The sequence below is a fragment of the Tauraco erythrolophus genome, chromosome 4 (genome assembly GCF_009769465.1).
Source record: "Tauraco erythrolophus isolate bTauEry1 chromosome 4, bTauEry1.pri, whole genome shotgun sequence".
Lineage (NCBI taxonomy): Eukaryota > Metazoa > Chordata > Aves > Musophagiformes > Musophagidae > Tauraco > Tauraco erythrolophus.
Genome location: NC_141468.1, coordinates 26,716,017 through 26,731,041, shown reverse-complemented (window position 1 = coordinate 26,731,041; position 15,025 = coordinate 26,716,017). Strand labels below are relative to the sequence as shown.

The following is a 15,025-nucleotide window of genomic DNA, read 5'->3' as shown; positions in this document are numbered from 1 at the left end:
AAGGCAGGAAATCTTTGTTGAGATAGAATAAATGAAACAGTATGTACAATCCACTTTGTGAAATATAACTTTATTTTAAATCACGCACTGCTAGAAAGCTGTCAGTGGAATCTTTCAAAGTCACTACAATTTCATTCAGAAGATTCCAAGTTTCAGTTGAACCATTGCTCAGTGTAGGGACTCATTTATATATATGTAAAGCTCAGTGACGTTTCTGTTTGCTACATATGTAAATTGAAAAAAAAAATACCCTGGATGTTTCTCTGTGCTGTAAGAAGCTTGGAGTAATGCTCCATGTGTTGCCTTAAGATACCAATTTACTAATGGCTCCAGAAACTATACATAAAAAAATGGATAGTACAAGACTACTTTTCAACGAAATTTTATGGCAGACTACTAACCTGAACAAGAACAAAGTAGCGTTTTTTCCACCGCTTCCAAACCTTCTGTCCTAGAGCATACAAATATCTGCAAAGGAATATTTTTCCATTATAAGACACATGATATTAGGAGGACCCAATACAAACGAGTGTATTCATTTGCTCTACCTCCTAAGCTGCTTCTTCAGTGTTGTCACATCTAAGAAGTGATTTTTTCTTCTCTTTACTCAGATCACACAAAACCAGAGATATTCCTTTTCACTCAAAATAAGACAAAAATCAGAAACAAAAGATTTCATGTTTGAGAAGACTAACCTGCTTATCACTTATATTTCACCACTTGCATCTGAAAACAGAAAAAATAGCTTAAAGTAGAACACTTTTGACTACACAGAAATACTGAAAGATGGAAAAGTTAAACTCCCCAACAGGTTTTTTCCATTTGTTTTCCATCAATTTGATAGTGTTTCTCTAGGCTGTGACAAGTCAGTCACAGTGTCAGTTTTGGAAAATGCTCAAATAACAAAATGCCAGCAGACACTCAAGATTACTTTTTTTTTTTTTTTCCCAGAGCAAACTAGAATCTAATTTTCCAAACAGAAGCACTTCACTATAAAGACTCTTAGATGGCAAAAATCTCCTTGTCACCTTGTCAGGCTTTGAATCAGACAATGTAATAAGGAGTATCAACCAGTGAGATGACAAAACCAGAGAAGCTGATACTGTTTGGCAGTAGACGAAGCACCCTCATTACCCAAGAAATTGCAGCAAGTTTAATGGCATTATAGCAACACTTCTTTCCGTCAACTTGTTGCGCTGTTGTTAACAAAGACAGCAAGAGGGGAAGAATGAGCTGTGGGATTGTAAGCAAGAGCCTATGAGTGGTAAGGATCTGCTGCTTAAAACCTGACAGGAGAGCAAAATATTACCTGTGAGATGTCCCTTCTGGCTGGCCAGCTTCTATCAAGGGCATCTAGTACAACTAAGTGGGTCAAAGACAGAACAAAGATCCAAATTGCTCAGAGCAATGAATGCTGGCTTCACAGGGCATTCTTCAGAGGATAATGGCACACATATTATGGACAAGTTAAAATAACTAGGATTGGAGATGGTTGGTCGGATGGTTGGTAGATAGACAGATGCCTTTGTGGTAAGAGGATAGGGTCTGTTGCCTTCTACTTTCTGATATCTTCTAGAGCTTTGTTGCCTGGTGGTTTTTAACTGAGTTGAAAAACGGAGCAATGAACCAACATCTCACGTTGGCAAGTGAGATACAGCCAAAATCTTTTTTTCCACCTGTCCTGGGCATACACTCAAGCACATTCTTTCCCGCTTTAGGTATCACAAAGGACAAATTTTTGTCTAATGTGAATGTTCAGCATAATGCTTATTAACTGTGGTGGTTTGTCAGATTACGTAGTGGCTCCCTCATTACTACGACACTGATATCTACCCTTCTTCAACTCCTGCTACATGTGTATTGAAGCTCAGCCTTGCTTGGTTACTCTGCATTTTATTCACATGAGAGAAAGGACAAGTGGCTTTGTGTACAGGATTACCACATGATGTAGCTTTCTTTGAATAGTCCAGATCCTGCCACACTCTTTTTAACTTCTTAATTCTGTGATTATCATAAATTCAGTAAAAAGAAAGTAGAGGAGTAAGGGTTATGTCAGGAAAAGTACCAAAAAAGGGCCCATTAAGGTTTATTTGAAACTTCATAATATTTTGCAACTAAGGAAGCATTTACCTCAGAGAATGAGAGTTGTATCTTCCCCACAAAATACAAAATGTTCTGCTTTTCATATATGTTTCAGAAGAGCCAGGCATGTTCCCCTAAATCAGAGCATTTACTTTCCCCAAAGCATACCACGTTGCTATTGCCCCATTCATCTCTTTACTATTGCCATAGGGTGGAGGGGGAATGACCGATGAATTTCACTCAGCCTTGAAGATTAATGATCAGCGGGGAGAAAAGTAAAAGGGTCCACAGGTGGCCTTTGGGCTCTCTCAGTCCTAAGCCTGCCCTGTTCTTCACAGCGATTCTGCCACGCATCCCTCAGAATATCCTGTAGGTTTCTCTACAGGTATGCTGGAGGACAACAGCCCCATGGACAGTGAAGATCAACTGAGAATACAGTCCTCAAATGCTACAGTACAAAAATATCCTAACCATGTTCCCCGCCTCTTGGCATGTCTTAAATGGCTGTAAAGAAGCCATAGACTAATGGAGGATTCTTGCTTGAGAGCAATCCTGGGATCATCAGCAGCGGTGACTTCATGTTCTAACAGGAACATGGCAGAAAATGAGTAATCCAACCCTAGACATATCAGGTTTAATTCATTCTTTTCCATTATTAATTGAGCCTGGTATAGAAAGGTGCCTTTAATTTATCTCAACATTTGCCATCAGAGAAAATGTTGGTTGCTTTTTAAATTACTTTTCATGTAAGATATATCACATACGGTCCTGAATTACAGGCACAACTATCACAAGTTAGAGTAAATTCAAAATTATAAAATAAGAAAGCATACAAAAAAGAAATTTAATAACAACATGCACTTTTTGTTCCTCCTATAAATCATTTCCAACTAAGGTGTTAAATAAGAGTTGCCTTGGGAAACAAAGGAGTGGAACATTAACTAGCTAACTCTAAAATCTGCTGGTCTTAGATAGGATTAGGTAACAAAGAAAATAGTATTCATGACACAAAGCTGGGATTTACTATAGAAGTGCAAAGCCTTACGTTACTCGATTTTACAAATCACTATAAACACAGAGTTATAATCTTATGTTATTAATCTCTCTTCCAGTGCCATCACTAATGGTGACAGGTTTTTTCCAATGTAGAAAGTTTCAGCCATTTACAGGGGATATATCTTGTGCTCATCTTAAAGTGTGCATGCTCCTGAAAGATGAGGAGATTAATTCTTACTTGAGAGTCTAACATTTATACTCAGAAGAAGCCAAACATTCCAGACTCCTGTTTGAACTTCTCTTTCCCATGTATTTTACATTGGAAAAAAATGGGAAGCAAAGGACTTAAGAACCTTGTTAAATTTGGACAGTAATATCCCGGATTTGTAGAAACTGCAGTTGATATCTAGAACAGAACAAGTCTACGGAAGTCAGTTTCCAGAATTAAATGACACTTGAGTTTCACAACTGGAGCAGAAAATTAAGAGGTTAATATATTCAGAAGTGAACTTGAGCTAAGTCGAAGAATGTTTTATTTTTAAGACGCGAAACTGCATCATTTTTCACAGGTCTCTGGTAAATGTCAGTATCACAAACCAGAGCTGACTCTCATAGTCACCAACTCACAGAGCTGCAGCCTGATATTTCTCTACCAGTATGTGTATCTGTATTCACCTACAAGCCTTGTTCACTCTCTCCATCCAAAAAAATGTGCACAAGATGCATAGCGTTAATTCTTCAGACTGTTTTAAAAACCCTCAGCAGCAACAAGAAACACACAGCAGTCATTCCTTCAAACACTGTACATTTCTTTAGGTACAATATTCTGTGCAACAGAAAGAAGAAATTGATATTCAGAAGTAGGCAATTCCATATTTCTAAAAATTAACCACATCATTTGCTACAATTTTCTCACTCTAATTTGGGTTCCAGAGTTGAGATAATGTAAAATAATTCTTGAACTATTACAGTTCAGCCATACACTGAGAAGGAAGATACTGAAATAGTTCCCTTGTGTCTGAGCACTGAAATAGTAACTGCTTATAGGTCATGTTTTGAAAGTGTTTAATGGATAGATTGACAAGAAGTTAGGGAAGATTGGTTTTCTGATGTACATAGAAACAGATACAGATGGCAGACATATTCTGTAAAAATATATTAATATAATAAGTAAGATACGTATATATAACATCTATATCTGTACACGAGCATGTTAGAAAGCATATTTATAGTTAGCATGTACATGCTTAGTTGCCTTCTTCAGTCTTTTTATATTACTCACATAATTTCCAGTAACTTAAGACTAATATGCCTGGTTTTACACAGCACAAAGAAAATAGGATCTTGATCAAACATGTTGAGTCATTAAGTGTAAAGATTTATGTAAACATTTTCTAACACAGTTTTGTAGCAATATGAAAATGCAACCAAACCTACAAACCACGCAATCTCTTTACTAAGAGTTTTGCTCTTAAAAACAGTTCTATAATTTCCTTTTCTTCAACATTATTTCATACTGCTTTCTTTTTCTCACTCCCAAATTAAAAAATAAAAATTGGGTTTGTATGAAGTCACAAATTTACCTGATTATAGCTCACAATGCTTACAATACGGTAGAAGAATAAACATTTAATATTTAAAGTTCATTTTCCTGTAAAACTAATAAAAATACAAGAAATTAATTTCCATTATAAAACCCAGAAACATCTGTATAAAAATGTTTTACATATAATCTTGTCTCAGTCAGTATAATTTTTGCCTCTGGAAATAGAACAACCAAACTGAAGAACCATTTTATTTAAACTGTCTGAGCATCACTATATTTTAAACATATGAAGTTGAATATTTTTCCAAGTGCATTTCCTTATGTTACAAAAATGCAAAACCATATTGCTAAATATTATAGTTCAGTTTCAATTATGTGATGACAGGAAAGAAGATGGCAGCTTATTTGCTCTAAGTCCACGCTGCGAGAGCGCAGGGTTCTACTTTTTGATGAAAAAAATCAGCCCTAATGAATAGCTGAAAAACATAATTGAGTGTGGAATACCGGAGCTATTCACTGCTGGAGAAATGAGAGAGGACTTACTACTTCTACAGAGATCATTTTTAGACTGGTCTTTTTATTCTAAGGAACGAAGCAATCTATCTACATCTTGAATGATAAATTCTCTACTTGTAAAAGGCTTCATTTATCACAAACAATGAAAAAATATAGAAAGAAAAATCAATACGTGTAGCAGTTTAGTCCAGCAAAGGCCTTTCTTAAAGAGAAACCTCAGTCAAGGTTGAAAGAGCAATTAATGCAGTCTCAAAAATCTGGGCCACTCTGATAGAGTTCGGTTAACATGTGGCAGAAGTAATCATCCACTTGTGAAAATGATTTTCAGTTCATTCTCAAACACCTTTCAGACACTCATGATCCCATTTAACTGACAACAATACAGGCTATCTGTGGGCATCATTGCATTCGCTGTGAGAGCCAATGGGGACCAAATGCCCACAGGCACTTTCAGTCATCCCTGCTCGCTTGCATAAAAGGAATCTTCCTTGCACCGCATTCCTTCTTTTATTTAACCCCGCAAGATTAAGCCATTTTTTTTTTGTCTTCAGTTGAGGATGAGAGAGAAAACTGATTCAAGACAACAATATGACCTGGGTCATAAGAAACCTAGCTGTAAACATCCTTGGATTTATTTTAGTACTTTCTGTGCTCTTGAGAAAGAGAACTAAATAAGTCTTTGACAGATGGAATGAAAAAAATCAGCCTAAACTTCTACTGTAATTACACCTGTTAAGGATAAAGAAACGTTGAAGAATGTCGAGTAATACAAACACTGCAGCCACAGAAAACAGTTCCATTTATTCCAATGAGCAAGATACTCATAATATGAACAGGAAAATATGTGGAGTTTTTCCCTTCCTAAATAACTTTTCACTTACAGTATAAACGGTTCTTGGTACGCTGGAAGATCAGATACCCCTAGATTCTTTTAACACTGATGTCTTACTGCACTCCAGAGCGCTCCAACATTTATGAATATTCATGCCAGTACTTAGGGAGCCTATGAAGTAACTGCAATGGCAACCTGAGAATTACTAATCCAATTTATGCCATCCTTTAGCCTTGAGAGAATTCCAGGCAATAAAAGAATGAAATCCTTCAGATGCAACATAAATGTAGAAAGTGTTCCGATTCTAATGCAACCTAATTGTAATGTAAACAGGTAATGCGCAACAACCGGTGCTGAGGAGCAGACATTCACTCTCTGTGCTCTTTGATGCACTTTACTTTGGACTTGCTCTTGTCTGAACTCATGGACCAAATAGCTACCAGTGGTTGCAGCACATATGGGTGCACCCCGGGAGCTCATCTCCTGTTTTAATTTCATCTAACAGGATAACAAGTCTGTGAACACAAACTGTTCTGTGATGTGAAACAAAGCACAGTAAGCAGGAAAAATTAACACATTGATTTTAAAAGTGAAAATCTGAATTACATGCTAATGTTGACATAGTAGAAAAAGTTTCAATTGCACTGCTCTCCCTTGAGCATCCAGTTTGGCTATGGAAACAGTTCTTTACATTGCCAGACCTTAAATCAACTCAGAAGCATCCTGAGCACCCAGAAGCATCCGGGCATCCAGCCTAGACACCTCTCCATGTCACTGGAAGCACATGACACTGCAATTAGATAGAAAAACTGGTGACCCTTTTTCCAGTCAGGCAGTGATATTATTTGTGATCTAAAAAACTTAAATGGCTGAGGACCTGTTAATATGAAAAATCTAGTTTTGTTTCTAGGTCATACACTGTCACAGATGGAATCAGTCAAAACACTCTGCTCAGCGTCACACTGGTGTAAAACAAATCAATGAACTAAGCTGCCAGCTGAAGCAATTCCAGTCCTGGAGTCCCAGTGTTGAAAATAGCCCACTTTTGGGAAGAGTGGCAGAGGCCAGTAAGAGCAGTGACCTCTTTCAGGAATGATACTCGGCTTTGATTATCTCTGGCTGGATATATATTTCTTTTCACTGTCTAGAAAGCTACTTTTGAATTGTTATAACTTTAATTTCGTGAAGAATACAGACCTCAGCAGAGCTAATTTTGCATTTTTTTTGCTAATAAATCATATAAGCAGAACAAGAGGCACACATTTCCATCCTAAAGATTGTAAATTCTAAGTATTTTCATGACGTATGTTGTCATCATCACTAGTAGGTATTTCAAAGTCTTTATGACTTAGTATAAAGAGGTACATCTGGTCTAGCAAAGGCATGAGGAAATATGTTACACTTGGTATCTCTATTTGTGACATGAAGCACAGAAATTATGATAATGAGTTAGTCTAGCACTTTCCTTCAATTTGTGCACAGCAGAAGATGTTTACTCAGAATGTTACGATGTTTTAAAACCATCTTTTAAAATTCTTCACAGTTGGATTTTTTTAAAAATCCCTAAAATAATTCAGTTAAACCCACAATTTTAAAACATCACTAAAGTTTTGAAACAAATGAATTTAACAAGTCCTAACTCACCTATCGTTATTTTCTTAATAGGAACATTGCTGGACACTTGAGTAGTGCTTTATAAACTTCAGGTAACTACTCCTCACAACATGTCCAGTGAGGGAGGTTAGCATTATTACATTAGCATCTGTAGCAGAGAAATCAAAGTGGAGAAAAGTAAGAACTTTTCAGAACCTGAGGTCCTAGTGCAGCAGAAGACACATTCAGGAAAGCCTCACACCAGCCCTTACCTTCCAGACATTGGAAAATGCATTTCAGAAGCCTGTAAAGCTGTTCAGCCTTTTCACTCTGTGTGTCAAAACATGCAAATCCTTCAAGAATTAAAAAAATATGAAAGAAAACATTACAAAGGGAAACAGCAAATTAAATACGTTCATCGTTGCGACTCCACTATGTCACCTTCCATGACCATGTTTCCCTTGTATGGACTCAGTGTAAACTACTCAGGGCATATTTCATTTTCAGAGCTTTGCAAACTACCCTTTGGAAGTGCCCTTCTCTCTCCATTGGCTATACCAGATCCCTACAGCGCAAAGACTCCAAACTTAGGCATTGCAGTTAGTTGCTTGAAAACAGACGTAATGAAGGAGGTACTTTCTGTACCCAGGCATCATGAACAGTAGATAATGTGACATTCACGGAAAGTGTTTGTTGCCTGTGGTCTGACAAAAGGACTCATTCTAAAGCACAATTCAGAATAATTTACATTAGTTTGCCCTTTAAGTCAGTGTTGTGAGGTAAAGCTTCTGTAGATGCAATGACTAAACTTAGCTGACAATGAACACAAACTATGTTGACTCTAAAGATTTCAAAATGTTTGGCCCACTTGGTAGAAGAAAATTCTTTTTAGTTGTGCTACTACAGAACAGTCCAGAATGCAAAGTGCTAGAGTACAATTTAAGCAGCAGTGGGGAAAATGCAGTTACCTTCTCGGAATTCATATACAATTTTTAAAATAGTCTCTCCCCACTTTGCAGAAATAAAAAGCTTTTTATTGGGAACTATGTGATTTTCTTCTGGACTAAAATTTTGGCACGTCGAGCTCTCATACATTGGAAAATTCCTTTTTAATCTACCAGACTACATGTAAACATTGGAACCAATAAATACCACTTCTCTCTCTACCCAACATTCGACAGCAGAAGAACACATCATGCTGCCTGTATCAGTGGTGTAGACTCTCTCCGTTGCACCTCTAGCACTTCTAAGGAATGTAGGAACAGTGCCAGACGTTAATTTCCATTCTCACAGAGCAGTGCAACTGTTATGGCTTGTTTCCATAAACTCAAATTAGTTACACTTCATTGTGCATTTTAGGCATTCCTGGACAGGTTTGTGAAAGATAAACTCGATTTCTTTGAATCTTAGTATATGCAAAGAACCATATTTGGCTCTTAAAGTCCTTGCTCTGCAGACGGGTGGAGTCTGAAAGAGATTACTCTTATAAACTTTCCCAGTCATTTGCTGCTCGCCACAGTGGGAGACATGATACAGGTTTAGATGAACATCTAGTCCAAGCCAATAAAGCTAATCTAACATTCTGATAGAGACATTCCGCCTTGGAAAACCTACCATTGCAGAATGACAACTGCAGGTGATTCTTTCAACAAAAGTTAGAGTCAAAAACGTACTTTCATACTCCTGGCAGCCTTTTGATGGCAATAAAGGAGTAAGAACAAGGAATAAAGCCTTTATAGTATGACCCAGTCAAACAATTATCTTAAAATACAAATTTTAAGAACCTTTCCTATACAGAATACATATAGAATTCCAAAGATGCCAAAGAAACAAAAAGACTTCTGACTCCACTCCACTTTGGCTCTTTTGAAGAAACTTTCTCTATGAAAGAATGTAGAAGTGGCCACCGAAAAGCACATTCAGTCCTGTACTTTGCTCCCAACAAGATGCGGAGTGAAGCAGCAGCTGGATGGAAACATGCATTTATACACCTCAGAATTTTCTCCTATACTCATGCTATTACTGGCTCTAGGAGCTTCTTTATTTAGAAATAGTGTCTCTGTATTTACTATTTGTTAATGGATTTTGGTTTCAATGAATTTCCGTAACGGTTTTCTCAACCCTTTCAAGCTTTCAAAATCTACACCTAGTAGCACAGTTCACATCTCAACTACTCGTGCCTAGAAGCAGGTCTTTTGGTTCTCTCTAAAATTGCCACCTAGTACGATTATTTAGCAATTGTCTTGTGGCACCAGAAAAGACAGCTTCCAGTGTACAGTAATTTGCATTAGAATCGCTAACGTGATTGGATGTTTATCCTCAGAAATGCCATACAGAAGCAAACAATCTAAAACTGAATTCTGCAGGAGTTATTCTAGGAAATAATAGAAACACAAGACTAAGAAACACATCCCCTTTGAGAAACTTTAGTATCCCTTCACAGAATTCAGGATTTTAAAAATAGATTAACTTAATTAGGAAAAAAAAATCCTTAAGAAATGTGAGTATCTTGAAAATGGTTTTGTTTTGGGTGGTGGTTAGAAGAAAACTAAAAAGTGATATGCAAGAAAGATAAAAGCCTATAACAACAGCATGGATTTTCTTTTTGTCAAAAGTTCTTTACTGCAACAAATACGTGGAAAAGAAAAACATTCAAATGCACTGTCCCTGCACTAGAGTTAATAAACTGGAGCTGATTCGCGTTTGGAGCTGTAGAAGTAAGACTTCGGGAATACAGAATTTACCACCTGTGAGGGAGCATCAGAGCCATCTACTGGGGTCAGCCCATTCCTGCCGCACAGGATTGCTCTGACAAGCAACTGTCTCCCAAAAATAGCAATACTAAAGTGATATTCAACCGTAAAAGTGCTGTTACATAAAAGTAAAAATCCATAAAATCTAAGAGAAAATATACATTGTAACACTGCTGAATTAGATGTGAGGGGGGAAGTTTGAGTGTTTTCTACTCACTTGAAATTTTATAAATACTTTTTTAAATATAGTATTTATTTGTATACAACATAAAGGGTAAAATGCCTTCCATGAGTGTTTTGGTGATCAATTTAAGCAGAACAAAAGTTATAATTAATCTTTTTAGCATCACTCATTGATTATTGTTCAAATCTGAGATTGAGATTTTTCAATCTCTTTCCCCAAACAGAACTTTACGTGTGTGTGTGTGTATATATATTTAGACACACACATAGATACAAAAGGAGTAATTTCCTGCTATAACTCAGTGAAGAGTTAGAGAGCGGAGTAGTTCCAGTGTCCTATTAGCCTACTGGAATAGCTACCTCTAGTCTCCAAATATTTGATTTGCCAAAATACTGAAACAGATTTTATTGGAATTTGCAGAACTAAATAACCAATTAGGCTTTAATAACTTCCACATTAAATATTTTAAACCTTCTTCTCAAATAGAAAGCATATATACAGAGAAAATCACATTTATAGCTACTAAAAAGCTACACTTGGAAACTTCTAAAATTAACATGCAATTGCTTTATCTGTATTGGCTAGGAAAACATGCACTCTTCTCAATTATAAAAGCTTTCACAAAACAATATAAACAATCAAAAGTGAGTTCATTTAGCTGCACTATAATCATATTCCCATCTTCTCCCTTAATTTAACCATGCTGCCCTCCTGTGGATGTCAGGATATGTATAATGCAATGGCCCAGACTAAGAAATCGAGTTCAAATTTATTCCTGCTACCTGTGTGTGACTGACTTGAAGAGGAAATAAATGCTACTGTGTAACCACAAAAAGTGGTTAAGTTAAACTTTAGGGCAAGGACTGTGAAACTTATATTTGAAATAGTTTGAAAATGAGTATTTTAAATAAGTAGAATGTCTTATTATTCCACAAATCAGGTATGTATAGGAGCACAGTCATACATATTAATAATACATCTTTCTCAAATTAGAGGAAGACCATTCATTGTATAGTGACTAGTTACTCCATCCGTTGAAGTGCCAACACAGTTGAACACATATATTACAAAGATTATCCAACAACTCAAAAAGCATGGAAATCATTTGCAAGAGTCTCAGTATTTGGTAAATGCAAAAAGTGTCAACTGGTGAAACTGTAATGTTTTTTTTTCTGAGTACAGAGATACCAAATACATCTGGAAGAATTATTGAGTCAAAAATACGTTACGCCTTTAAGGAAAAACATCAAAAATGGTTTGGAATAGAAGAATCTAAAATTAAGGACAGGTATAATCAATCATTGAAAGAAATTATCTCATGCAAAACAAAAATATTTTTTGATCAATTACATTTCCATAAAGCCTCTGTTCTAATAAGCTCTGTTACTATTTAACTGGAAATTGATATTACACACTACAAAACATTTATATCATTTGAGCTCATCTATACCCTGTTAGAGTAGTCAGATGTGTTAAATCATTGGTTTAAAACAGGTCAGTACGGAACAGATACCGAAACCACTCAAGTACAATACCCGGAGTGACACAATGCTGCTGTTTTACTTCTAGACTAAATTCATAAATGCTGACAAATTTTGCTTAAAGTCTTAATGAGAAAGAATGCTTAAAAATACACTTTTCTTTCTAAAGAAAGACCACAATTTCTAAAAGCTACAGAAGGTAGAGTGATAATTTCTGATTCTAAAATATAAAGTTAGAAAGCAAATGATTTTTCTTTAGAATCATTTTTGTCTTTAACTCAGAAATAAAAATGAAAAGTGAAATGCTAAATTTTAAACCAAATCACTCCCTGCCAAAATATTTTCTATGTTATTGAAAGGACTGCGAAATAAATAAAGTCTCTGGAAAGCAAAAAACCATAAGAAATTATTTCAGACAAGACAACAAGACATTTAGTATACTCACAGGCTATTTTGTGCCAATTAGCGAAGTTGCTAACATGTCATATCAATTAAAAATAATTGACCTAAGTAGTGAGGCTAATTAAATGAAATAAGATAATTAAATGCTTCTCAATATATAATAAAAAATTATGGCTGAAAGTGTTCCATAATGTTGTCTTTTTGTTTTCCTATTATCTGCTTTTCTGCCAAGTTTTAATCAGTGTATCTATATGCATAAAAGATAGAGTGTCCAGATGTTAATGCGTTAGTGGCATGAATCAGGTGTTCAATTAAAATTTATTGAGTGTCCAAGCCTTCCATTAAGTAGAATACATACAGCTCAATTAAAAATGAACGTAGCATTTGTGATTAAATTGAAAATTTACATTCTAGAATGGCAATAAAATTTTACGTGCCATATGATTACTTTATTAACTTAATCATACAATACTAATCTAGGGATCAGAGTTATCTTCTGTTTGAAAACGGATCCATTGCTTCTCAATATACAAAATAATGGCAAAGCTGCATTTACGCAAACTGTTGGCTCCTCTCCTCTCCTCTGATGCATTTTTTGGGGCATAAGTAGGGAATGAAAGAAAAGCAACTGTGACATTTTTTGAGATCTTAGCCTAGCACCTGTTCTCAGCTACTGGCAACATTTGTTATGTTTAATACCAGCCCCGGTTGTGTTTCTTGCAGAACAACTCCAATGTTGCTTGAATGCATTCATTACTCAGAATGTGTTGCTAAATGGCTTGACTGAAAGATCCTTCAGATGACATCCCATGCCTATGTAACGTGGTATTTGTTCCCAGCCTACGGCCCTTAACCTAAAAGGAATCATTCTGTAGTCTACGTGTTCAGACCTTTGCTTCAGATTTCAGCTTGCCCTTCAAAGGTAAGACTTACAGCCAGACGAAAAAGGGCTAGAGAGCCATAAACACTGAGCTTTAGAGAAGAGACTGGCTGTCAGGAGTCCGGCTGTGAGGGGAGCACATCCTCAGGTAGACTTCCCCACACCAGCACTACTACGAACCGAGCCAAGTTTCTTACTCTCTTCTGCTTGCTCAATGGCATGGCACAGTCCACTTAAAACTCTGAACTTAAAATGGTTTCAAAATTTAAATAAGCTTAAAATATCAGTGGCCAAAATCGGACATGGAGGAAGACAGGATAAAAATAGCAACTTCTAAGCCACTGATTTATTTACTGAACAAAGGTTGCTAGTTTTGTACTTAGGAATTTATTCTCTCACCAGAACCATATAGCTTTTCATCTTTGAAGAAAAGCAGATGGCAATTTTGGGCTGGCAATCTTCTAATGTTATCAGAAAAGCTCTCCATCTGGTAAAGCAAGGGAATTTGGTCTGACCCTGGTGGAGACTTAGCAGTGGAACTCAAACCTACGCCTACTACAACAATTCCGCTGCCAGTTTGTCCTCTGTTTACTCCATAAAAGCAGCGTGAATGATAATCAACAGGTTTTTTCTGTGTCTTGCTCCAAAGACAAATGATGCACAGGATTTGACACATTTCATACGCATTTTTCACTGACCTGATCTCTTTTATAATTTATGCATAAAGTGAAAAATAATCCCACACATTACAAAAAGACAAAGCAATGCTACATCATTGAACAGACACAAAGTTAATCTAGGATGGGATTAAACTAAAACAGGTTTGTGACAGTAAGAACACTAAAAAGATTATTTGTAATGCAGGGTGAACTCTTCATTACAGTTTTTATTTAAATGAAAAGACAGAGTAAGATAATCGTGCAGAACTCTGTATGAAAGCACCACTACTCCAATGACATCGCAGAAACCATCAGCATACAAAGGTGATACTGTCATGTTGCTTATTCAGGGATGTGAGATGTACTTGAAGACCCTGACAAAATGGTACAGAATGGAACTGCCAACACAATTGTCTTGACATTTAACAGGATGTGGACTATTTAAAGGGAGCTGGCTGTGATGAATATACTATTTGGGCAAAACAACAGTAGTGCGGCTCCATGGGGACTCTGTTACTATGTCAAAATTCAATGCAATACTGCAATAATTGAAATTATACTACTGCAGAGAAAAAAAACCCCACTAAATTGAATTTATAAAAAGTTACCTCTGCCTTTACATGTAATATTGTGTCAAAATTATTTTTGCCCATACAGAATAGTGTGTTATGAATTAAAATCCACCCTCAAACACAGTGTAGCACAACTGACCCTACAGTATTGAACTGAGCCAGCATTCTGGCACATACAGAGGGTTAAATTGGTTATGTACGTTTAGCATTTAAAATAAACTTCTTTTGTGGCAAATGCCTTTGATTTTGTCGGGGTTTATATTTCAAAAGACAAAAATTAGGAGAATTTTACCTTCCTACAAGTAACAGATGGACAGTACATGTGACAGAAGGACACAACAGGCAGGTGGCCTGCCCCTGTCCTTGCAGCTAATATTACTGGCGCTCTCCGTACAGAAATAATGCCAGGCCATGCCAGACCATATGCAATGTCAGTGTATGTCAGGTGGAAATAACTCTTCAATGTCACAGATTAGTGTATGGCACCAAGAAACAAGTCAGATCACCTGACAAGGCTGCCCAGAGAGGT

The 15,025-nt window shown here is 36.4% G+C and overlaps 1 protein-coding gene across 16 annotated transcripts in view; it reads right to left on the bottom strand.

The window, feature by feature from the left end:
* The window catches only part of CADPS2 (calcium dependent secretion activator 2), a 333,015-nt gene that overhangs the window by 126,848 nt on the left and 191,142 nt on the right, over positions 1-15,025 (bottom strand). For all 16 annotated transcript variants that reach the window (XM_086609733.1, XM_086609731.1, XM_086609742.1 and 13 more), the window contains exon 9: positions 402-468. In XM_086609733.1, coding sequence (XP_086465859.1) covers positions 402-468 — 67 coding nt within the window. The remainder of the gene's footprint in view (positions 1-401; positions 469-15,025) is intronic.